We start from the raw sequence: 26,255 nt of genomic DNA, 5'->3' as shown, positions 1-26,255 counted from the left end.
TTAACCATTAGGAGCAGGGGGATATAAATATATAAACACCCCCCATGGGGGACAGAATTAGCAGAGCCTACTGGTGGAGCTGGGGAGGCGGTGGGGGCAAGCAAGCGCATGGCACAACAGCCTGGAAGGCAGCAGCAAGAGAATGACAGCCTGAGGGGGTTACATAGCTTGGCAAGAGATCAGCTGACTGCCAGCAGGCTGCCACGTCGCCTGTGACGTAGACTGCGTAATAGTGTAGTAACAGACTTAAAGCAACATAGTGCGCAGTGACCCCTCAAGTGTATCTGTATGAACTAATTCTGCTGCGCTACATACATTAATTGAACATTTATATGATTTTAATACATGGTGTGGATCTATCATCAAGCATCTATACTGGACCAATTGGTCGCAAACCTAAACCAGAATGTTTAGCTACATATTCTCACAAACACCTCTCACAAACATAGCCACCACGTCGAACAAACGTGAAAATTTACAACTGTCCACATTTTAAACATGCCACTCTTTGAACCGCATTTATTTCAATTTAACAAAATTCGCCTTACGCATAGCAGCCACTCCTGACGGAGTGATCCAAAGTTGACCGGCGACGCGATTTACGTCACAAATGGGCGTAAACACAACGCACTCCCAACTGCCTGCTAGCAGAGATGGAGCAAGGGGGAGGGGGCAGTTCGAGAGAGCACCATCACGCTGTTCTGCTTCACACCAAACACTACACAGGGACACACACTGCCATTGGAATATGATAGGAATAGCGTGTTTTAAACCTTCAACTTTACCCTTTCTGCAATGACAACCTTAAAAATGCAGCTTACAGCAGAAAAATGACTTATTTAAGCCACGCGTGTGTCAGTTCTCCATGTTCTCAACAAAACATTGCTTCCCTCCATAAAGAGTAGATTATGCATGCAATGTTTGACCAGACACGCGTGTGTGTTTGTGTAGTCCGTTAACAAGCATGGTATGTTGGTAGCGATACTTTTGTACTTTTACTTGATACCTAACGTTGGGAAGTGTTACCGAATAGAGAGAGAGAGAGAGAAAGAGCGCGAGAGAGAGAATCGTATTTCAGAGAGAGAGAGTTCAACTTCTGACGTAATTCTGGAGAGCAGATCTGCAAGCTCACAACGCCTCGCGCAAGACGCACATCGAGATGTTATCTGCGTGAAGATCAGCTGATGTGTGTTTGTCTCCCGTTCTGTCCAAGCAAGAGAGTGAAAGTTTTTTTTCTCTCTCTCTTTTTTTTTCAAGCCGCTGCCTGCTGTGAGTGCCGTGCTGTCAACATAAAACGAGCTGCATATCCTCTGTGTTGCTAAAGCTCCCCTATAAATCACATGTTTGTGCAAGAAAGAAAAGATTGTAAATCTGTTGATCCAAATGAAGACTGAGACTGTACAGCAGCAGCTCTGCAATGAAGCGCAAAGTAGGCTACGCTGTAAAACAATAGGGTGAAGTCAGGTAAATTGGGACACTTTTTGGAAGCGCAAAGTATAGGGTGAAGCAGGGCCGTGCAGCCCATACAGGCAAAATAGGCAGCCGCCTGGGGCCCCCTCACAGCCTGGGGGCCTCATGAGATTATTATTATTATTTTATTTTTTAACCAACATGGCCATCAGGGGGCCCCAGTTGAGCTCTCAACTATGAGACAGAGAACAGTTGAAGTGGCAACAGTCCGCCATTCCGAAACACCGCTATTCCGAAGCAGGATTAGGGTTAGGTTTAGGGTTAGGGTTAGGGTTAGGGGTAGGGTTAGGAGTAGGGTTAGGGGTAGGGTTAGGGGTAGGGTTAGGGTTAGGGTTAGGGTTAGGGTAAGGGTTAGGGTTAGGGTTAGGGTTAGGGGTAGGGTTAGGGTTAGAAGTCAACGTTCGGAATAGCGGTGTTTCGGAATGGCGGGGTGTAACCATTGAAGTGAGGGTGAGGGTTAACATTAGCTCATTAGAATCTGAAAAGAAGTCAGGTAATTTGGTCCGCTTTTTGGTAATTGGCCTAGGAAACTAAGAAAAAGCAATGTGTGATACTGAATTTGTTTTTATGATTAATAAGGACTGTTGTCAACATGTTTAAGTTAAATTTATGTAATAAAATAAATTCGTTTTGATCCTACAGCTTTTGAAACAGCTGTCACACATTTTCTTGATTAGCAGTTTTCAGGTAATTTGGGCTACCATATCAGCTGAAATGACGGGCACTGTTACGATGTTAATATTATGGGCTCATTGGGCTGTATGCAGACAAATACATTTACTGCACCCATCATTTAGCTTGTCAGAGTGGTCGTTGGAGCGCCTCAGTGCTGCTGCAGAAGTCACGTGCAACTTCTTCCAGAGAGATTGATTGATTGATTGATTGATTGCATAGGAAATAAATGAGTCAACTGTAACTCCATCAGGTGCTTTTGTTTTACATGCTGCTAGGAATACACCATGGAACAGTGGTTCTGTTCATATCAGGAACCCTCAAATTTTTTCTAACACATTTTTGGACACTGTTCCTACACATTTTGCCCAGTAGCTAGATAGATACATACATAGATAGACAGACACATAGATACATAGATATAGAACTCTGGCGGTGTGGTTCACTTCAAAATCTACATTAGTGGCATTTACCTGTCGCTCTTGCGCATTAACATCATACCTTATTTTAACACACCAAGCCAACACAGAGCAAGCTTTCCTGTACCTGAGGGGTTTGAATAGTAATAAAGTAAATGTCATGTTTTCAAAATGCATAACTTAGAGGGGAGATTCATAATAATTACGGTCAGCCTCATGGTGGTGCTATAACAGCCCACTTCACATTTTGCCCTACAACTCTTTAACCATAGGTCGGAAAATCAAAATGTATTTTCCCCAGGATTCCTTGGGTCATGACACATGTCCCCACATAGGCCACACCCATTTGCATCAGGATAGATTTTCCGCCATTTTAAATTTTCTTCAAAACACACTTTTTGCTCCTTTTCGACATATTTCCTCCAAATCTCACCAAAATCGGTACACATGTTCTCTGGACCCATGCAATAAACATATTCAAGCGACAATTTTCATAGTCCATATTGTTCACCTGTAATATGCTTCCAAAGTTAGTGGGAGGGGCCTATTTATCAGAAAAGGCCACAAATCACAAACAAAACATCCAGTCAAGATTTGAATCACATGTCAAGGGTTGTATGCTCAACGAATTCCCAGAAGCAGGGCGTGCCACAAATGCACAAAATGCAACCGTTTCATGCCAAAACATGATTTTTGGGGGAGCAATCCTCCCAAAAAGAAAGTTTGCTTATTTTGCTGACGCAAACATATTTCTCACATAAGCATATACTATACACTGTATATGCTTATGTTTCTCCATTAGCATATATGCTTATGTTTCTCTGGCAGTGTGAAAGGACTGACAGATACAGATCTCCATATATGCCCATATCAGTTGGAACACTGCTGCAATTTAGCTGTGAGCGCCCGCGAAGCGGGCGCGATCTCTAGACGTGAGCGGCCCAAAGGGCCGCGAACTTATAGTACTATAAAATCCTACTATAAAATTGAGAAAAGAATTGCATCCACTATTCTCCCCAATGGGTTGGCCAATCAATGTGAAATTGCACATGGGCATTTAGCATTGGCAGCGTCTGACAAAGCAGATTTTTCCATTCCCAAAATCTAAGCTGTTTAATAGCATTTTTGGCAAATCTGAGGGACCTATACATGGCCTATTGAGAGAGCAGACTATGGGAAACGGGGCTGTCTTCCCCGAAGCTGTGGGCAGAGTGAACAAATTAACAATACAGCATATGAGCGAGTATTACAGACTAATGGCACTTTCCCAATGCAAGTACTGTACTGGCTCAACTGGACTCGACTTCTTTTTTTTTTCATCAGGCAAAAGTACATGGTACATTTTTGGTATCACCTCCGGCTCCGTTAAGGTTCCAAGCGAGCTGAGGCGATACCAAAAGGTGCAGAGAGAGAATCGAACCAACGTGATTGTGTCATTGCATCACAACAGTCTAAGCACCCTAATAATGTTAACAAATGTTTAAACTAGGCTAACCAATGAGGTAGCACTTTATAATAACTATGTGTTATAACTAGTTAATAAATCATTCATAAACTATTAGTTAATGAGTTATTAATGACGTGTTAAGTATTTGTTAACAACTAATAAAGGATGTATAACTATGCCTTATATAATATAGATGGTTAAGAGATCACCAACAGAATGTTAACTGTACATTAAGGATTTATAACTGCTTTTTATACATATTTATTAGACCATGAATAAGCTATAAGTAAACGACTTACTAATGATGACCCTGTCAAGTATTTGTTAACAGTAAATGTGGAATAGTTAGTAAACGTGGAATAACGCCTCCTATAATGGTATAAAGCAACATACATATTTGGAGTGCACTCATCCCCCAGAATATTAACTAGTGATCTCTGTAAAAAAAAAAAAAAAAAAATCTTGTGAGGACCACTTTGCCTCAAGAGAGTATTTTTTATTTCATTATTGTCAGGCCAGGAGGGATGTATGTTGAGTGTGTTTTCATCCTTGTCCGTGTGTGTGTGTCTGTATAGCTAATCTGATCTGATCGGCAAGAAACTTTGTATGCACACTCACAGTAAGCCAAAGAAGACACCCCAAATGTTTCTCTTACATTTATAGCACATTGTTCTTTACGTTACTGTTTCTGGTTTCTTTTTTCAATTTCTTCTCCCCTGGATTTCTTAGATGACACAACTTCCACACCCATTGTGTGGCCACACGCCCACACCAATTTTGCCATACATTGTCCACCATTTTCCATTTTATATTTTTGTATACTTAAGTTAGACTTGGCACCCAACCTCCAGGCCAATGCTTTCCAACAAGGCTTCTACAATTAGCCTTAAAACAGCAAAAATGCTGAGTGGGGACCTTGAATGCTAAATATAAAAGAGATTTGTGGCCTTGCTCTTCGTTATGCCATAAAACAAGAAAGATAGCCTGCATTACAAATATGCAGATTACATAATATGTTCTCTTAACAGCACCATAAATCCTCTTACCAAGTTCACAAGTGGTCCCCCGGAGTTACCATACTGTGAATATACAGAACAAAACAATATTGGAACTAATACAATCAATTAATTAACATAAAGCAAACATAATTTGCCAAATGTTGAAATTTCTTCCCCAATAAATGTTTGCTTGTGTTCATTTCAATACAAACAGTTAGAAGTAGGCCTACCATACCAATAACTGACACTAAACACTTTAATGGTGCTATGCTTCTACTTCTACCTCTGATACATCTAATGTAAGAAATACAGGAGATTGAATGCCAAATTTGTTTTTTGTTGAGCACTGTATATAGCCAATGCTTATGTACTATGATGACAAAACTATATTTCCACCATCAATTAATGCTACATGTAAACAGTAAAAGTAAAATGCACCTTTGTTCAACACTCACATTGATAATTGCATCAGTTTGAATGTACTCCATGTCTGAGTCTTTGAAGCCCAACTCTTGTCCGTTTCGCTGTGCTGTGCTGATGATGCCAGTGGTGACAGTGTTTTGGAGAGAGAAGGGGCTCCCCACTGCCACCACAAACTCCCCTGGACGCAGGTCTGAAGACTGGCCCAAATGCAGCACTGGCAACGGGCTCTAGAGGACACACAAGGAAGAATGAGCAGGGACAAAAACATGAACTCACACAGATGATTCCCCCGGAAAACAAAGAAAAACATGATGAATGAATGATTGCACAAAACATTTTGGGGTTTGATGAGGAACACTTCAACATAACATAATAAGCACCTCTGTGCTCTACGACTGAGTTGGGCATTATTCTAGTGATGGCTTTTGTAAATTTCTTTTAATTTTGAATAGTCAAATAAACAGAAAATACATTTTCAAGTAGGTTCCAATTCCAACCAATCAAGAGAGAGTAACCCATCTATCTGTTCCAATTTTGTCTGCAAATGTTATCTAGCTAAACATGACTAAACTGTGTCTGCCTGTTTCCCTTCTCCCATGCTGAAGCATTATTATCTCTAGAGGGGACAGTCATGCCTGGGTGATATTTCATGGAAAAATCTCCAGGGCATAGGGCCTTGTGTCACAACAGATTCCCCTTCAAGGCAAATTTTGCCGTCTGCCGCCTCGAAAACCAGCGTGCGTAACAGTAAAATATAGTATGGTGATTTACAACTGTCAACTACTCCCATGTTATTTTAAGACACTCTCCTGAACTTGCTTAATGACATTTTTTAAAGGACATATGGCTACGGTAGGAACTGAACCTGGGAACTTTCTGTAATGAAACAGTCTCTCTTTATGTTCTCTTCATCAAGTAAATGAATGCTGTTGGCAAATCAGATGTTAAAAGGTTAATCATTTTGTCTATAGTAAACTGTTATTAGTGATTGTGTTAAGTGGAAAAATGTTAATGCCATATAAAGGAGCTCTTACCCAGAGTGACTAAGTAGGTCTGAGCAGTGACAAATGTTTTATTCATAGCAACACATCAAAGCACAAAAAAGAAAGAAAGAAAAAGTCATAGCTGAAGCTTTGAATTTACAAAACATAACCAAATGGTCCCTGGAGGAAATCAGATAACAAATGGGCCATGATAAGGCAGTGAAATGTGGATGATGGCCCGCTCTGATTCTCTTCCCTGGCCTCTATGGCTGACTGCCTCAGAAGGTTTAATACTCTGCTGTTTTGATGTTAGCCACTGATGACACGCTGCCGGGCCAGTGTAAAAACTAAATACAGAATTAAGATCAGGGATCTTGCAGAGCTGAGTGAAAGCAGAGTGAGTAAGGACCCTGTTTCTGCCCCCCAATGAACACTCACATCTGACTCAATTTTGATAAGTGCGATGTCCATCTTGTGGTCCTTGTCCTTTACTGTTGCGTCATAACGCTGGCCACTTTTCATCTCCACTTTAATTTGATGCTTGTTGGTAAGGACGTGTGCGTTAGTGACGATCCAGCCGTCCTCTGACACAATGAAACCGGAACCACTTGACACCTGGACCTCTTGATTTGGAAATCCCACCCTAGTGTAGAAATAAAAGAAAGATTATATTGCTGGAAAGACGAGAGTGTAAATGGCCACTAAATAACTCAAAACAAACCTTGTATAAAGCTCTAGATGTACAACAGCTGGGGCAATCTTATCCACCACATCTGCAATGAAGTTGAACTTGTAACGCATGCTTCCGGGTCTGTGGACATCTGTATGGATATAACACACGGTCAAAGTATGCTGAAATTAAAGAATTCTATTACAAAATAGCCTGTGATCCATTTTGGTGGAAGAACAAAGCCATTACCTGGAGTTAGGGATGGGACAATATGAAAATTTCATATCACGATTATTGTGACAAACTAAATCGCGATTTACGATATTACCGCGGTAATCAAAATCCATTATCCTGGGGCGGAACATTTGCCAAAAATAGCAGATCTACTGAGCTTGTATTTCCCTCCAGTAAATTTGTAAGTGTAACACTTCAATTGGTGGATAACAAAGTACTAATGCAAGTATAGGCTAGCTAAATATTTACACGATGTCATCACAGAAAAGGTACGTAAAGGAAGTACTCGCACATCCACTTAATTCGGATGAAGGTGTGTTGGACAGTGAAAACTGAAACAATCATGAAGAAACTTATTTCGTGAACAAAAAAATCCCTCACACATGCTCTCGCTCAGCAGCCCATTTTTTATTTAAGTTGACAGATGTTTCAGTCCCACTGGACCTTCATCAAGAGTGTCATCACAGAAAAGGTGACTGTTTTGACACATTTTGAGTATTTTCAGCTTGATGTATAACATGTGGATGAATGCAACCCAGGTGTGTTTTCATTGCCAATGCCAACGTCAATGACGTTTTATGTTGCAGGAAGCTAGTGTTCAGGCAAGCAGTGGCACATCTCCTTAACCTGTGAGTATTTTCACGTTCTAACAACGACAGAGAGTAGTATTTACAGAGGGAATGCAAACAAACATTGATCACAAAATGACAATACTGTACATGGGTTTTATATTATTTTCCTGGATTCTCACCACCGTTGCTAGCCAGTAGCCATGCATGACTGAGTGTTATGTCAGCTATTTCCAAGCTAATATCAGATAGTGATAAACTTAGGCCAGCTGCTGAAGGCAGGTCTGTATGCCCACAAGGCAAAGTCTTTAGAGGGAAAATGTAAAATCAATGCTTGAAAAACTAAAGCTAGGGAAAGGCTGAGGTTCCCAGGTCTATCTTAGACAGAGGCAATTTATGACTATTATCTTTAGGGCCAAAGGAAACTTTTACCCTAAATGAGCCATTTTGACAGAAAAGGGGAAAAAAGATCACCTAATATTTATCATTCATTCAAAAATATGGATATGTGTGTATATGTGTATAAACTTTGACGATGGTAAAAAAAAAGAAAAAAAAGAAAAAGAAAACATAATAAAAAAGCATTAACTATGCTGGGGGAAAAAAAGTTTTTTTCCCCCAGCAATGGAAAGATCCGTATATGCAAATTATTACACTAGTCATGATGCTGATGCCAAGACCTGCCTTGGCAGAGCATCAACTATTTAACTGAATAAGCCTGTTTCTTTCTCAAATGGTTGTCTGACTTAGACCATACACATAAAAATGTCCCTTGATTAACACTTTAATCTCTCTGTGCTTTATTGCGTTATGTCCATGCTTGCTTATAGTATGTTAAAGCACGTAACTTTCCTTTTCTACCCCGGATTTGAACCTATAGGTCTCCTCTGAGCAAACATTTTTACCATGCTAAGCCTGCCTGCTTTCTGTGGGGAGAAAGAGATTTCCGACCTTCAGGTCAAATGCATTTGGGTCCCCATCCGGAATCAATGGGGGTAAATTCATTGCAATCAAATTATTGTCTTAGGAATGCATCAAAAAAAAATATATATATTAATGAACTCAAGTCTCCATGGCGTGAGTAATCAACAGAAAAAAAGTCATTTTGGGGATGAACTACTCCAAATTTAACCCTATATGCATTGGTTATTTGCCCTGTAGATCTGCTTATTTTATTTTTATATCTTGAATATAAAAAGTGAATATTTGGGATATTTTTTTGAAAAGAATGTATGGCTAGTAGGCCTATACAGGTTACTAGTAGTAGTAGGTTCAGTAATTATGTTGTGCCAATCTGTGTGTAGCTTGTGAATGTCATTTTTTCAAAGGGAACCTGTAGGAGAGTATCCTACTAAATGCATGATGTATTTACTATCTTCTGTAGGTTGCAAAACCGCACATTATGAATATGGGTAGCACGCAGGGAGGGAAAATTACGAGATTTTTACTGTGACATTATCTTGGAAGTTTTCCCTTCGGGTGTTATTGTGCTGTTAAAAAGGAAGAAAAGGTCAAGTTGTTAAAAGTGTTCCCCTTTGCCCAAACATGTTCTGATTTTGTCAACCAAATAACAACTTTACATGATGCTATAGTAAATGACTAAGAATTTTTCACAGTCATTTCACAGTCACAAAATAACTTCAAGTAAATGTTTGTTAACAATAGCCTTTTTTTATCAGGAGAATGCAGTTACAGTAGGCTACAACTAGCAGAGCAGGAGATGTGAGAACTTATAATAGAATATGTGCTTATTTTTCAAATAACTATTCTAGCTATTTTGATGTTCAGGATCATTACTAATTAGTTTCATTCTGGATCAATATTCATTTTTTAAGGAGCATGAAGACAGCTGCAGAATAAAGACAGAGTGAGACAGGGTATCAGAAGAGGACAGGTGGTCTTGAACACACTCAACACGGGTGGTAGTTCTGGGTGCATCATGCATTCATGGAAGTGTGTGTGCGTGCGTGTGTGCGTGTGTGTGTGTGTGTAAGTGCTGTCAAAAATATCGATTTATCGATTTTGAATATAGTGTCGATTTTCAATATGACTTTTCCATAGTATCGATAATATCGATACTCAGTTTCTTTTTGTTGGTTTACACCAACGTTACTTTTATGTGTATCCTTCCTACTTTGGCTTATTCCTAGTTATTTTAAAGGCCTATTTGTACTTAGAATGTGAAAACATCAAAGGCAGGCCTTTAAAAAGTGCACTACCATCTACCTCAAGAAGTTCTGTATTTTTCTTTAAATAAAAACGTACATTTTTGCACTAAAATCGTTGTGGTTGCGTATCGAGTATCGAAATTTTCAAAATATAGTATTGAAGTTAGAAATCCAGTATCGTGACAAGCCTATGTGTGTGTGTGTGTGTGTGTGTGTGTGTGTGTGTGTTATATCACGAAAAAACGAAATTTCCTACTTAGGATGTATCCTTGAAGCTAATCTTTCCAGCGAAAAGATGACTTCAAAAGGTACAACAAACTTGTTTCCTACAAAGGATCGCCCCGATGGTCAATTTCAACACACTGAAGACCGTAGCTGGTGCAATCATCCAGCCCCTCTTTGACTACGGAGTCCATGTATGGTATCGTGATGCCCCAAAATCCCTAAAAACAAAGCTCCAGACAGCCCAAAACAAAATAATTAGGGTCCTGCTTAACCTTTCGAATCACTCACCTCTCCGCTACTCACTAGTTAAGCGTGGGGTGGCTCAGAGTAGATGACAGAGTACAGCATCTTGCAATGGGCCTGGTGTACAAGATATACTACACCTCTAAGATACCCATGTACCTGACAAAATACTTTAAAAACGTTAAGGATGTCTACAATTACAACACGCCACAGATCACGTTCAACCCAGAGTCAGCTCAAACAAAGGGTCAAACTCGTTCTCCTGCTATACCACCAAAATGTGGAACGCCTTACTGAAGGACCCAAATGCTTTTGTGTGAAAATCAAAGGGTGTACATTTACTTGACCCTAAATTTACCCCCATTGATTCTGACCCAAATGCTTTTGGGTCCATGCACATCCAGGGCCTTATTTGGGTCCCCATCCAGGCCCATGCATTTGGGTCCCCATCCAGGCCCATGCATTTAGGTCTGCATCCAGAATCAATGGGGGTAAATTTACTATAATCATTGTTTTTGTCTTAGGAATGCGACAAATACATTTTTTTTCTTCATGGTGTGACTAATCAATAAAAAAAAAAGTCATTTTGGGGTGAACTACTCCTTTAAGTATATGTGTAATTAGCCTACCTAATAGGTGGCTCTGATTATCAATTAACATAATAGTAGGCCGGCCTATAATAACTACTACCGTATGTGTCAAATATGTCAATGTCGAATTTGCTCCTTGGTGTCCCTGCTCCCCAAGTAGACGGCCCTATTCTAGGAGGCCCACATTAAATCTCACAAGCTACCAAAACACATTTTCTTATCTTTAGGATAAGAAAATGTGGTTCTGTGTTCGTGTTCGAATACACGAAAGGTCGACCTAAAACAAAGTCGACCCAAATTGTTTCCCAACGGGTCTGTGGCCTTAAGCTAGATGCAGAATAGACCGAAATCTAATCTTTGCTTCTGGGGGTCCCTGGAACAAAATATTTTGCGATGGGGGTCCATCCGTGGAACAAAATATTTCGAGATGGGGGTCCGCGGCCAAAAACACATTCTACAAATGTCTTCTAAATCACAACAGTTTTCTGAAAATAAACTTATGTTGCTATAATTCTTTTCTCAAACTTTGTCATGTCAAGGACTCCCAGCATGATATGTATTTGGCCACAGACCCCCATCGCAAAATATTTTGTTCCAGGCACCCCCAGAACAGAAGCAAAGATTTGATTTTAGTCACAAACCCGTTGGGAAACGAGTTTGGGTCGGCTTTGTTTTAGGTCGGCTTTTCCTATACCCTGTGTTCAACAAGTCCTCCGTTGTCCTCAGGTAGCCAGGCCTCATTATTATAATAGTTTTCAGACTATGCCACAGCTGTCAACTCATATCTAATGCACTGACCCGGGGGCGCTGATGAACTTGAACCCTTGAATTGCTTTGTAGCCTAGGAGCGCATAATAATGTTGTTTTAACCTAGTGTGCGGGCCCATACATAACATAGTTTTGCCACAGGTGATCGTCCGTCAAGCAAGCAACTCACCCGAGTAGCATTGACTCTGCTGCATCATAATAATTGGAGGAGTACCCCCGAGCTCTGCTCTCCTGTTCTCCGCTCTGAGGCGACAGCTGGTGGGGTACGTTCTCCCGTCGCTGCCACACACCACTTCTGCGTGTGTGCACGTGCAGGTGCGGGTGGAAGCATCACACACCATGCCCTCCCCGCACACTCTGTGCCCCGCCGCTTCCCCGCACGGGTCGCCCTCCCCGGCCGCACACGCCGGGCAGCAGTCGCAGGTGTCCTTGGCCGTGCCCCAGTAACACGACGGAGGTGGATGAGGACAGCGAGAGGCGTCGCAGACATCCGAACAAGCGGTATGTCTCTTCGTTAGGACACGCGCGTGAACCGCAGCGATTAAAAAACAAGTCAACTTCGTCATGGTCCATACATGATAATATCCCATTTTCCAGTCGAGCCAGAACAAAAACCTTTACATACGAGTCCAATGCTCGCGTCTCGACTTAAAGTAACGTTTGCTGCTCGTGTTTAACAAATGAGGCACGCACAGCCACTTTACATAATTCATTATTATGAGTTCCCTTTTAGGACTACCCACATTCAGGCTTTAGGGCAGGCTATATACTACTACACGTGGGTTGTCTAGCTGTCATAATAATTACCTTCCAGTATCAACATGCTGGTTCTGTGTTGAGTGTGTTCAACAAGTCCTCCGTTGTCCTCAGTTAGCCAGGCCAATCTGCTCTGGAATGTGTTTCATTGTTCAGAATTAAACGCCTCTTACGATAGAGCAGAATATATGTTATTGATTCATTGAAGACTTTATTAGAAGTTTGCATAGGAAAAGGTACAGTTTCATGACAGTAGGCCTACAGTAACCCGGGACAGTACCTATATTCCCCAGGTTCTATGTTCCCTACTTTCTTACCACCTAAACCTACCCCTAACCTCAGTAAAACGAATGGAGGTTAACCTGTGGGGAATATAGAACCTGGGGATATAGGGTGGACCCCCAATAACCCTAACCCTAACCTCAGTAAAACTAAGGCTGGTGAAATGCTAACCTGCCAATGCTGGTGAATGCTAACCTGCCAACGCTGGTGAATGCTAACCTGGTGAATGTTAACCTGCATGGTCGGACCAACGGGAAGTCGAACCAATGCTCAGTCCCCGCTTTGGTCTAGAATGGCTATACACACATCCAATATTAATTTGGCCGACATTCTGTTACAGTAGGTTACACCAGTAAGACTCCCTAATCGGGAGATAAGCGACCGGCAGGTGACATGTATACACAAAGAGGGCTGTAAGTGGCATTAGTTCCTGGGTGTAGGGGGACGTGTAGACATAGTGTGTACCGATTTGTGTGATTTTAGGGCAAAATCTGTAGGAGCAGTGTCCAAAAATGTGTCCAAAAATGTGTTTTGCAAGAATCAGCCTCATGGTGGCGCTAGAAGAGGGGCATGTGAGAAATGAGGGGTGGGGTCTCCGCGTTGCCTTGGCGGACGAATAGGTACCGGCCCCGGCTCTCCCGGACGCTCCTAGGCCGAGATACGGCATTTTATGTGAGCTGCAGTGGAGGGGGTCCTCCACTGGGGGCGCCACCACTTTTGCATCCTTTCTGGAGCACCAGGAGTCGGTGGTCCCCGGGAATTCCCCGTGAGCAGCCCCGTTGGGGTGGTCATTTGGTCATTTTTGCACATTTGGTCATTTTTTACATCTGGGGGTCCCTGGAGCTCCGGGGGTCCTTGGAGGTTGTAGTTTGGTAGGCAAGGAGCGTGTGTGCAAAATTTGGCATGGATCGGGGCAACGGTTGCGGAGATATGAGCAGGGCAAGAGTGTGACGTGTGAGGTGTGACAGACAGACTGACGGACTGACGGACTTACAGTTTGTGGAGGTTTTGATAGTAAGTGCGACCTGACGGTCGCAATCACATCAGACTGTCATTCATTCAGCAAAGCTGGCACATGAATCAGTGACCAAAATGTCAGTAATCAACTCATTGCAAGCACTGTCAGGCCCGCTTCTGCTTTTCTTCTGTATTTTCTTCTTTGTTATCAAGGATATTTTTCCTGGCTGTAGGCTGTTAGCAGGCTGTATAGTACACCATCTTGTCCCTGAATGCATCAACAAGAAATGTAACAAACCCCACTGCATTTTAAACATGTGATTATGGGTGCACAGTACAGTAGCTTGCTTGTGCACTAATAAGCTTCAGTTCTCAGATCACTAACATTAAAAGCAAACAATGGAAAGGAATAAAATGAAGAAAAAACACTGCTCTGTGACAACTAATTTATTTCTACAAAACATAGAAGCTAAGTAATGAAATGAGTTTTACAACACATGCTTCTGTTTCACTGGAATAGTTCTATGATAATGAATAACTTGAGGTGAAACCCAACTGCAGTTCATCAAGCATGCATCTCTGGGAGCAGATGTGTTTTGACGGCTCATCTTTTATTGTTTTCTCTGCCCGAATGACAAAGCAATGTAGACCATGTTGCATTTGATTACAGTGGGAATATCCACTGCCATTTGTAAAAATAAATACAGAGTAAATTGCGATGCCATATAGGCTACTACTGTACTCGGGGTGTGTTATCTTTTCATTAATATGTTCAGTTTAATATGTTCAGTTTAATTATAGAGGGAACTGTGAAGAACTCTCAGTTCCAGGTGTAATTCTTGTGTAGGTGAGGGAGCAGGTCTGCTCCTGTTCAGAGCAGCTGTTTGTTTTGATATGGCAGTGCTTTCCATTGGCGTTGAGGGCCTAATTAAACAAAACACCTGTGGTGATAGGCGCTTACTTGATGGCTACACTGGCATGCACTCTGACCCACCCTAGTTTGCTCTGACATGAACATCAGGTTTCATAAGTGGGCACTCACCCTACTTTAAGAGAAAGGAAAGGTTGCATGCATCAAAATTCAGGTTACCTTCTTGTATAAAAGGACAGGCTGGTATGCTGCTTCCTACTGTGAGGTAAGATGGGTATCAATGCCACGTGGCCTGACTGAACAAGATAAGGCTAGCTGAACTGACTAGACTGGACACTTATCTCAGAATGGGAAGCTGTCTCTGAAATGTGGCCAGTCAACGTAGCAGCAGTGTCTGTCCTGTATCTTAATAAATGATGCTGTAGCGACTCAGTCGACTGAGTCCAGAATATAGACCCTTTTCTTTAAGATTGCATTACGTTTATTTTAGGTACTTTTGTGTACAAAATGTAACTAATACTAATCCCATGGTCACTTGCTGAGGGATGATATATATATTTTTTTTGAGCTGTGTGAAGCACAGGCTCCCTATACGTGGCTGTGTGGGTCTGTGTGTCTGTCTGTCTGTCTGTGTGTGTGTCTGTATGTAGCCTGAACTTCCTAAACTTCGGCACGCCACTAGTCCCACAGTTTTGCCACCACACACTCGCGCCATATGTCAAATCGACCGGCTTACTCGGGAATCGTGGGCTATTACTTTTCTAAGAGAAAGGTTCTATAGTTTAATTGATATTAATTTATTAGTGAATTAATTTTCCCCATTGACTTATAATGGGAATCGCAAAAACTCACATTCAATTATTTGTCTCTCGCAAACCATAGGGGCTAGAGTTTCAAGACTTGGAGAGGAGGTTCATAATGATTTCAAGGATTAAATAAAAAATAATTGTGTCATTTGGCCGCATGGTGGCGCCATAACACCCCACTTTACGTTTTGGCCTGTAACTCTTGAACCGTAGGTCGGAAAATTAAAAATATTTTTTTCCCTGGATTCCTTGGGTCATGACGCATCTCCCCATATAGGCCACGCCCATTTGCGCCATGATAGATTTTCCGCCATCTTGAATTTTCTCCAAAACACACTTTTTGCTCCTTTTCCTACATATTTTCTTCAAATGTCACAAAAATCGGTACACATGATCCACACACACACACACACACACACACACACACACACACACACACACACACACACACACACAGCTCCACTTCACACGGGTGTGATTTTTATACTTTATTGAGTCAAGAGCTTGTAACATTCTCTTTAAATGCCTTTTCATTTCATTTCATTTTACATATCCTTACATTTTGACCCATTTTCTTTTTTTTTCTTTTTTTTGTGTGCATACCTTCACCTACATAAAACACAAAACAAAAACACTGAGGGAAAAAGACAAAACAACATAACCTATGTACAGAGAGGGATGATATTAATGGTCTATTTTCACTGGCTACCTGTTAAATACAGATTTGAGTTTATATTGAATTCTATTTGATTTTACCAAATTATAGCATAAGTACTGGTTCACGTTATTTGATTATCCAGCATCCAGCATAAAGGCAGTGTTCCCCTGCCTTTACGGTTTGCATGGTTTCTAACTTTCCATACATCAAGAAGTTATTTGGTTCATACTCAGGGCCACACCACAACAGATGCATAAATAGAGACATACTTTGTCTGTGCCCTTGACCAAATAGCCTGCTTGCCACAGGCACTGCTCAGTGGCTGCGAATATGTCAGCAGTTGTTATTCCTTATAGAATCCACGCTTCATTACAATATGACAGAACCAGCACACTGATAATAGTTCTCTAGGCTGAGGAGGACATGATAACATTAACCGGATGGGATTGTGCTATCCCTGCAGTGCCAGAACTCAACCATCACAGCCTCAGCCAAGAATGTGGTCCTCAACCAGGTCCGGGGTTGAATTGAAGCTGGTCAGTGGTCAGTGCCCTGGATGGTCATTAAGCGTATTAGGCGTATTACCCTCAGTTGTCTAGCTGTTATCGATGGCATGCTGTGGAGGTAGTGCGCATCTGAAGAGGGGGGTGGGGGGGCATTTGACATAGCTCCCTTTGCTCCAGATTGTCCATGGCTCTGTGGGGGCAGTCCGCTTCAGGCTGGGTTCTTCTGGCCGAAATGTTTGTTCCACAATGTGTGTGTGTGTGTGTGTGTGTGTGTGTGTGTGTGTGTGTGTGTGTGTGTGTTGTACATACAGACATACTACACACATACAGTGAAACCCTGTGCTATGCCTTCATACCTTTGGCCATGCATTTAAAGTTGTAACCGTAGTAAAGGCATCATTATCATCATCTGAGTGCCTCTAGATCTTGCTGCCTCCACTGGATTCCCTCTTCATTGCCACCCCAAGTTCAGTCCTGTATCCTAGTCAGAACGTAAGGAAATGTGTGGGATCTACTACCTCTTGATGGACAGGAAGATTCCAGAGCAGAATATCTGAGATGATCTGGTCATTTACTCTGTAGCAATGTCCAGCAAAGCAGACTGTTCTTTGTGCTCAGATGTCACCATAAATCTGAGCTTTCATGGGATGGTTTTGCCATGAATGTTCTGTACATGCATGAGAAGTCATTGTCCACGTTTGGATAGCCTGGTAAACCATCCCGGTCACGTGAATCACAGCGCCCTGAGCGCAGATGCTGATTGGATTTGTCGCTTCCACATTTTGGTTACTACAAAACTTCCTGAAAGCTGAAAGCCTCTGAGTCAAAAGGCCCAATTGAAATACACCAATATAATGACCTTTTCACTGGGTGTGGTCACCACCCACCTGACAGCCAGGCATAGGTGGGTGTGGCCACATAAAAACATTTTAACAATTTTCGTTGAAAAACACTTTTTTTAAAACAATCTTCCAAGTGTAATCATAATACCTGATGATTATGTTGGGGGGGGGGGGGGGGGGGGGGGGGGATCACCGCACAATGTCTTTAAGGAAGATACTTTTCCACATGAAAAGGTTGGTCTTGCGTCTTTAGAGATGAGCTCTTGAGCCATATTAGATGTAATTTATTACATGTACTTCATTCCTGTCCTTTCCTTGTCAGGACATCCTTTCTGCTGCTGACTACATATAACAGAGCTATTTGAAAGCTTCAAATTCCTTGCTGTCATATTGCTCTTTATTGAGTGGATGTGTGGACGACGTCTGGATGATCCAACCCTTTTAATTCAGATTCAGGCATTCTGTCTTCTTTGCACTTTACGTTAATAAAGGCCTGTCATGTACAGTAAAATGCAAATATTCTGACTGGCCTCTGGCATCGCATTGCAACGCGTTGTGAGGTTGTAGTTCTGCTTTTTACAGTATAGTATTAATTTGGCAGAACACTGAATTGACCAATTTTACAAGTTTACAGTTTACAGTTTAGGCATTTAGCAGACGCTTTTAATCCAAAGCGACTTACAATAAGCAGATACAACATCGCAATAATAAACAAGATAATAGGTCAGTACATTAACAGCAATATAACAATGTAAATGGATATCTATCTAGAGAAAAAACACAATATAATCAAGTTCTAAAGAAACCTAACAAACAAATGTTAACTAGCTTCATGTATGGTCATTGATTTTACTGTAGTGCTAAGGGTTTAGGTGGAGTCTGAAAAGGTGAGTCTTCAGTCCACGGCGAAAGGTAGCGAGTGAGTCCGTTGTTCTAAGTGCGACAGGGAGTTTATTCCACAACTTGGGAGCCAAGAGGGCAAACTGTCTCGGACGAGTGGATTTTTGCCCTGGAGTACCAAGTACCAAGTTTGTTATCTGGCATTTCTTGCCAAAATATTTTGTGATGGCCTAGGTGAAGACAGTTTGTCATTTTCCCCTGCAGAAAGAAAACATTTGTTGAAAATCAAATGTATGTATGTTTTTTTGGTCACTCTGAGATACTGTGAGATAATAGATACTAAACTACACTTTAATACATTCTTCTTCTTATCGTGTAGACTGGATACGCACATGAACTTCAAAAGGGTTAGAAGTTTTCTGCCTCTGACCATTTTCTGCTTTTTTGTTTTGTTGGGATGTTAGGTAACCATAATTAGCTGTCTGCCCTTGTTAGCACCGTGAGAGGAACAATCTATTGATGAGGGTGGTGATGTCTCTCTCACCTAAATTCAACATGTTAGAGGGAAGTACCTCATTTGATTCATGCTCAGTGCTTGTTCGATGCAATTTATTCGAAGATAGTAAACACTAACCCTGGCCGACTCTTCAACGTCATCGTTGACGGGATGCCTTCTCTGAAAGCTCAGAGCCAATCTTCACTCACTTTGATCATGTCCTTTTGGTTGGTAATGAAAAAAGGACATGAAAGGCTGGCTTTGGAAAATGTGTTTGGAAACTGACTCATAACGACCCTGAAATTGGAATTGATCCAGTAAATATAAAGTAGAGCATCTGCCCTTATCAGTGTGGTACAAGGAATATGAAGAGTATACACTATACAAAGTTTTTCTTGGTAACGTTATAAATTAATTCCCATACTAACTTGAGATTCTGGTGGATTTGATTTGAAACTAAACTTTAACAGACAACACTAAACCTCAAACTACAATAAAGTGATTAATTATTTTGATTGTACACAGTGTTAGTGAGTCTTAGCAAAGCTGCCAGAGTGCTTAAAAGTTGTGTAATAAAAAAAAGGTTTGTAAGCTAAAACTATATAATATTGCTATAGAGTGTTCAGAGAGGGTATGTTAACACTAGCTAGCTTTTATGAGAAAGCGTTGTCTGAAAAAGACATAACAAGAGGGGGAGGGGGGAGGGGGGGAGGGAACGATAAACTTCAATAACTCTTTGGAACATACTGAATATTGATAACAAAGTTTCAATTGTGCATCCTGTATAAGCTCTCTTTACTGGTTGGATACGGTAGGTATCCTGATCTGGAAATGTATTTTCTTTCTACTAAAGAGCTGGAGGGATGGGGAGGCATGTGTAGTACTGAACACACTAATGCAATTATTGCTATTGAAATATTGTGCCATTTGACCAGACAACATCACTTACACCACCTTTAATGTTTGCTCCTTGAGTATAAAATGGTTGTTGTTGCATAATCTTAATTATCATACTCCTAAATTGAACATTTGTTTTCCGTTACTCAAACAAAAGAAACAAACTAAAAAACACAGCAATGATTGTTATTGGAATATAGAGCTAGTTGAACCAAAATGAAATAAAAACATAGAAATTATCATACCACCTTTAATGTTTTCAGTTTGGAATGGTTGTTGTATTCAGTGACCTGATTTCATTTGAATCTTCTAGATCTTAATTTGCATAACTCAACCACGATGAAATACAATCTTCTTTCACAGCTACCTTTTTAACATGAAAGATTTCACTCTACTTAGAGCCATCTCTGATAGTGTGAGCAGTCATTAGGAAAGAGTTCGACTGGAGGTCTTTTGATGTATATTGCCATTAGGAGTCTACATGGTAATTGCTGCTCTTCTGAAAGTTGACTCTTGGCTTTTAAAGTGCAACATTATGGTCAGTTGTGATGGCAGAGATGTGACGCATTGCTGTAGAACAGCAGCTCAATAGTTTTTAGATGACCCCATTTACTTTGCTGTGATTGAAAAATACATAAATTGTTGTTCTGTGTACTTATTTCCACCTTGATTGTGCTCAATGATACTATGATTGCACGCAGTTTGAAACTGCTTATTCTGTCTGGAGGCTAGAGGCTTAATAATGGCTGAGTAGTCTGCCACGCTGTCAGGCTTTTAAAAGAAACCTTATTACACCAGTCTCAACCCCCCGGCAAATCTGCATTGTTTGTGTCTGTCGAAGCACAGAATTATGAATCTAGCGAGTGTCCTACACACATTACATTTTGGCACAGCATGTTAGTTCATCAGTGACCTTGCTTTCATAGAAATACTTTAGAAATAACATTAGGATGAGACGAGTATTAATTTGAACTCTGAAAACCTGGCTACTGCTTTGGAGTTTAGGCCAAATGATCGCCACATTGGATATTTTATCTAATAAACCTGTGAAATCTATAAAAAATAGCTCACGTCAGTCCAGGGCAAATTGTCAGTTTGACCTGATCCATCACATTTAACCTCTGAATGTAGACATTATAACATGGATTTCATTATATATATAAATATATATATATATATAAGAAAAGTCATAATCATAATCAATCCCTAAAGTCAAGACTCATATACACCAGTAAGACGCTTAAGATAAGGGTGCCATCTGTCTTGGCCATATATGGATTCTGTTAGTGTGGTTCTACTAACAGGGCATAATCTGGGATAAAATCCATTTTATGCCCATATATGGAGATCCCTAACAGAATCCCTTTATGACCATATTTGTAGATCCCTGCTCTGAGTATCTGACATCACTGTGATGTCACCTGTTTATGCCCATATATGGAGATCCCTGCTCTGGGTATCTGACATCACTGTGATGTCACAGTGGTGTGTCAGGGGAACCACAGTGTCGGGCGTTATCTGTCCGTCCGGACATCCAGATGACGGTTCTGATGGTAAACTGCGACCTACGGTCGCAATTAACACATGTATTGTGTGGTTGTGAAATCTGTTGCATTATGTAAAAGGTCATAATATACGTTAACATAAGTTGTAAATGAGAATGTGCAAAGATGGCAATTTGATCCCCTCTATACATTTTAATATGCCAATGCATTTGATAGGTATACCTCCTTTTCAGGCCACACAAACATTAAGAACAAAGAGAGCACATACAGTATGTGTTTAGGAGTGAGAGGAAGGAAGGAAGGAAGGAAGGAAGACAGTATTGCTTCTTGATTATTATTTTGTTTCTTTTGGTAAGAAGTGAAGGGATCACATTGCTTCCCTGAACCTTTTTTTATTCTGTAAGTCATTGGGATTCCAAGGACTGAGCAGCCCTTCAGCGGTCATACTAAGTAATTCTCTGTAGGATTGAACCACCAGTGCCTCTATGAAACCTTTTTAATATACCAGTTAGACTTAGAGTAAGCCTGCCCTTCAGAGTTTCCACAAGTTTTTACACTACATTATACAGTACAACCTACGCAGTCTGTGTAGAAGTTCCACATTTTAATGTAAGCTGTCAGTAAAATGCACTATAATTATTTCTTCATTTTCTGCCTTCAGAAGGTGCAATGAATGGTACTATGAGTAACGGGTTGAAAGATAACAATGCTGTGTAATTTTTTATGTATATTTGAGGAAAGAATGGGCTGCATGGCTATACCAAAGGACACACGTTCAATATGAACAGCATGGCAGTGCTTTATGAAGGGAGGAGAATAACCAATGAGAAAAAATGACAGTCAGTGGTTTTTGGCCTGCGGGTGATGCTAAAGGCAAGGTAATGGGGTCTCTGAAATTGTTAAGGTCCATCCTCTGGGAAATGTCAGTACGTTCAGCAAGATCCATGTATAGCAATCTGTCCATTTGATTTTGAGATATCCTGTGTACAAGTAGACATTGTGGCCTAAGGGTGGCACTAAAGGAAATGCAATGTGGATCCAAAATCAATCAGACATCATCGTTTTGGAGCGTGAAGTTGCACTGTAAATGTCAATCCAGCCAGTAGTTGTTGAGATGATATGTTTGGATTGGGAGTTAAGTATTTGATGGATGGATGGATGGATGGATGGATGGATGGATGGATCAACATTGCCACCATGTGAGCCCTGCCAGCAGGGCTAAAGAAGCTATTCTTTGTTTATTCTCATAATTTCAATGATGTGTACTATATTTATGGATAAGAGCATCCAGTGCAAAGCCCTAAAATGCAAAGAATTATACCGGTATATTTTTTACATAAATGAACTGCATGTTTGAGAACCTAAACATACTGTAGTACTAGTACTAAAGTTGAGCACACAATATCACAAGTATGGGTCTCAAAAATTGCTCAATAGTGTCCCCACAAAATGTCAAACTTGAAGCTGCACATTATGTTTTCACCTACAGGGCAGACTTACAAAAAGCCTTTTGGAGCCATGACCTATACTTAATAGGAAATTAACCATTTTGAATTAATTGTGGAATTTTAACAAATTCCTCTTAGGAGGATAATCACATCCACTCCTTCAGCATAGTCAGCCTATAAAAGATATTACAAATGACAAGTTATCAGTTTTTGTGAAATGGTGTGGCCAAGGTGAAGAGTCCATGTATCGCCACAAACGGGAATGCTTTGTAGCTCAGCTGTACAAGGCTGTACAAGTTTAATCATTTTGTTTTGGTTTTAGTTTTTTACCCTGGAACAGGAAGACAGCAGATTTTGCTCCAAGAAGCATCAAATCACCTACTGTATGCACAAAACAATGAATATATTGTCTTACATTATTGTTCCCTTTCACAAGCAACAACTGTATATCTGGTACCAAAAATAAAATAAGGTTTTGGGTTTACTGCACATTTAAGGCACAGGCACTTGTGTACATGTTATTCTGGAGGGCGGCAGTGGCCCAGGGGTAGAGTGGCCGGTAGAGCAGCCGGATGGGAACCATGAAGTTCCCAGTTCGATCCCGAGCTCCCCCGGAGTTGGTGTCGAAGTGTCCTTGAGCAAGATGCTGAACCCTTAATTGCTCCCGATGTGCAGGTTGGGGCCTTGCATGGTACTGCCATCGGTGTATGAATGTGTGTGTGCTGTGAATGGGTGAATGTAATGTAATGCACATTTTATCTTAAACACCACACAATTATCAGACATGGATGCAATAATAAAATCACTTGGCTTTTCAAAATATTGTCATTGCAAATACTAATTTATGGATCAAGATTCAAGACTAGACCATGTTTAACTTGAATGTAATGAAAGATCTGCAATATAGCCTACGACGACTTGCATGCCAGGGATCAATTAACGCAATAAAAGATTCTGGGGTGTGCCCATGGGTAGACCCAGCATGCCTTGCGGCGCACACCCAACACAAGTGTATTATGATGGGTGTTGTTGATTTATGTTGTGTTTTGTCATTCATTTAGTTGTACAACACGTAATAGGCCTATTGGTGGAAACCATAGTTGAAAGGGGTGGTGGCAGTAGGCCTCCCTCCTATTCTAACATGTGGGTGAGACTCTTCTTTTTTGAGCCACTTTCATTCCCAACCCCAATCCGTTAGTGAAGTGAAGTAGGACTATGCGGCACAGGTTGACCTGAGCTGTTGATGGATAAATGGTATGTGCCATTACCACAATGAGAAGAGTTTCCAAGTGAGAGAAGCAGTGGTGTAAAGTACTAATTACATTTACTCAAGCACTGTTCTTTACGGGAGCGTGTCGCTATTACTACATGTCATCTTTTCGACACCCGACTCTAACCCTAACCCTAACCTCCGTGGAGTGAGTCGCTAACCCTCCGGTCGAAATGATGGTCGTTCGAAAGAGCGCGATTTTACCGTTCTTTAACGGGAGTATTTCCAATTTTCCATACTTTTTACTTCTATACCACTACATATCAGAGGCCAATGTTGTACTTTTACTCTTTAAAAACTCTTTTACTCTTTAAGAAAACTTTATTTACTATAGTTTCTTTGTAGATTATATGATTATTATTACAACACATACTGTATGTTAACCACTTCAGCCCTATATACATTTCGGCCATTTGAAAATAGCACAATAGCCAATAGCACAATGCAATCGCGATGACGCACTGTGAGCTCGGAGACTGCTATTTTCAAAGGATTCTTATAAATTTCATACATTTGAAAATGTGTGAAATGGGACATTCTGCATAATGAGTACTTTCTACTTTTGGCACTTTAAGTAGGCTACATTGATACCAATAGTTTAGAATTTCTGACTTTTAGCCTACTTGTAACAGAGTATTTCCACATTGCAGTATTGATGCTTTTACTTAAAGTAAAACTTTGAAGTAGCCTACTTTTCCCACGACTGGCCATTAACACAATGCGAAGAGTTTCATAATGAGAGAAGTTGCCATGCCTATTTGCCTCTTCAAACCCATCCTCATTACAATACTTTGAGAAAAACCATCATGTAATTAAAAAGAAATATTAATCAGCCCTAGAACGAGAGTAGGCTATCAAACATTATATGCCACATTTAGGTCAGTGGAAACGCTTAAAGCCTTTCATTTGTCCAGGATTTGCACAACATTCTGTTTAAATGTGTTTTTACTAAGTACAGTTAGTGTATTGTATATTCATCTGTAACATTCACTGGGTAGGCTACTGCTATTCCTGCTATATGCTAATTGACGCAGACCTTTTAAAACCCTCGCTACATTTTATATTATCCCTCCCAATGATTGAACAACGGCTGAAACGAGACCCAATAAAGGCGTGAGCACAACAGAATTCAATTTCCTGATTATTCTGTTATGATTATAATTACTATATGTGCACACTGCAAATGGAGTGCGTTTAACATGGTGCAGTTAAGAGCCTCCTACATCAGAGGGAGAAGCAATGACCTGACATTTCCATAATGGCTGACTGTAACTGCGCAAGTCATTTTTTTCATTTATAGTGCCTGTCATTCCGGCTGCTCGTTCAGCATACAAATCCATTATTTCCCCCGGAAAACTCATAATTCATAAGCTCATTACAAAGGGTGTGAATTAAGAGGCGGCGAGTGCGTCCTTTATGCAATTTCCTGATCGGGACTGGCCTAGTTTTGAAAGTCAAACCTTCCTCAAAACTTCTACAGACTAACAAGTGACATTGAACACGATTTTGCATGCTCTCCTCTAAATTGAATGTCTAAGTTAATATCACATCATGCTAGGGTCAGAGGAAGTCCACCAGACATGATGAACTCAGCCATGGGTTATTACCTCGGTTTAGACCACCTTCTCCATACTGTATGAATGGATACTCATGCACTGTATATAGTGCATTAGATCACCATCCTGCTATTGTGAATGTTTTGGAAAATGAAGTCAATGGAGGAGTACCCTTTTCTTGCCAGTAGGGGGCACACATGATCCATATTTCACCCTCTGCATTGCCATACTGTCCCTTAACTGGGAGGGTAAGGCTAGCGAGGGGGAGGAGGACTCCTTTAAGCTCCAGTGGCCATGCCTCTGCAGACACAGATACATAAAGGGAAGGTGGCTGCCTGCCCTGTCAAGGTCAGCCATGGCCATGACCGCATAGCTTTCCCTCCTGTTCCAGTGATGACCGGTGCACTAATTGGCTATGTATGTTAGCCACCGTGACTCTCCAAATGAAACCACACCAAGTTGACAGCCCCCCTGGATTCCATCTGAGACGCATCTTTTAAATGGTCCCATATGGCGATTGTCAGCAGAGCAGAGGGGCTGTTTGAGGAGCACTCCTCATATCCTGTTTCATTAGCCTTGTCGGTGTGCTGTGGAAGAGATGTAATGTGGTGGCAAAGTGTATCTCTAGAATCCTCCACGCTCTGTCGTGAGCTGTCAGATCAACACCAAGGCAAATAAGCTTAGTC

The 26,255-nt window shown here is 41.0% G+C and overlaps 1 protein-coding gene across 1 annotated transcript in view; it reads right to left on the bottom strand.

The window, feature by feature from the left end:
• htra4 (HtrA serine peptidase 4) overlaps window positions 1-25,932 on the bottom strand; it is a gene marked incomplete at both ends in the record, with an annotated part of 30,002 nt that extends 4,070 nt beyond the window's left edge. The window contains 7 exons of the mRNA XM_080738563.1: window positions 5,055-5,087; window positions 5,462-5,656; window positions 6,851-7,055; window positions 7,134-7,233; window positions 12,049-12,388; window positions 16,155-16,160; window positions 25,741-25,932. Of these exons, the coding sequence (XP_080594689.1) occupies window positions 5,055-5,087; window positions 5,462-5,656; window positions 6,851-7,055; window positions 7,134-7,233; window positions 12,049-12,388; window positions 16,155-16,160; window positions 25,741-25,932 (1,071 nt within the window). The remainder of the gene's footprint in view (window positions 1-5,054; window positions 5,088-5,461; window positions 5,657-6,850; window positions 7,056-7,133; window positions 7,234-12,048; window positions 12,389-16,154; window positions 16,161-25,740) is intronic.
• Between the last annotated feature and the right edge of the window lie 323 nt (window positions 25,933-26,255).

This window comes from Nannobrachium achirus, assembly GCF_963921795.1.
Source record: "Nannobrachium achirus genome assembly, chromosome: 12".
NCBI classification, from domain to species: Eukaryota; Metazoa; Chordata; class Actinopteri; order Myctophiformes; family Myctophidae; genus Nannobrachium; species Nannobrachium achirus.
Note: the sequence above shows the minus strand (reverse complement) of the source record. Positions and strands in the feature narration are given on the sequence as shown.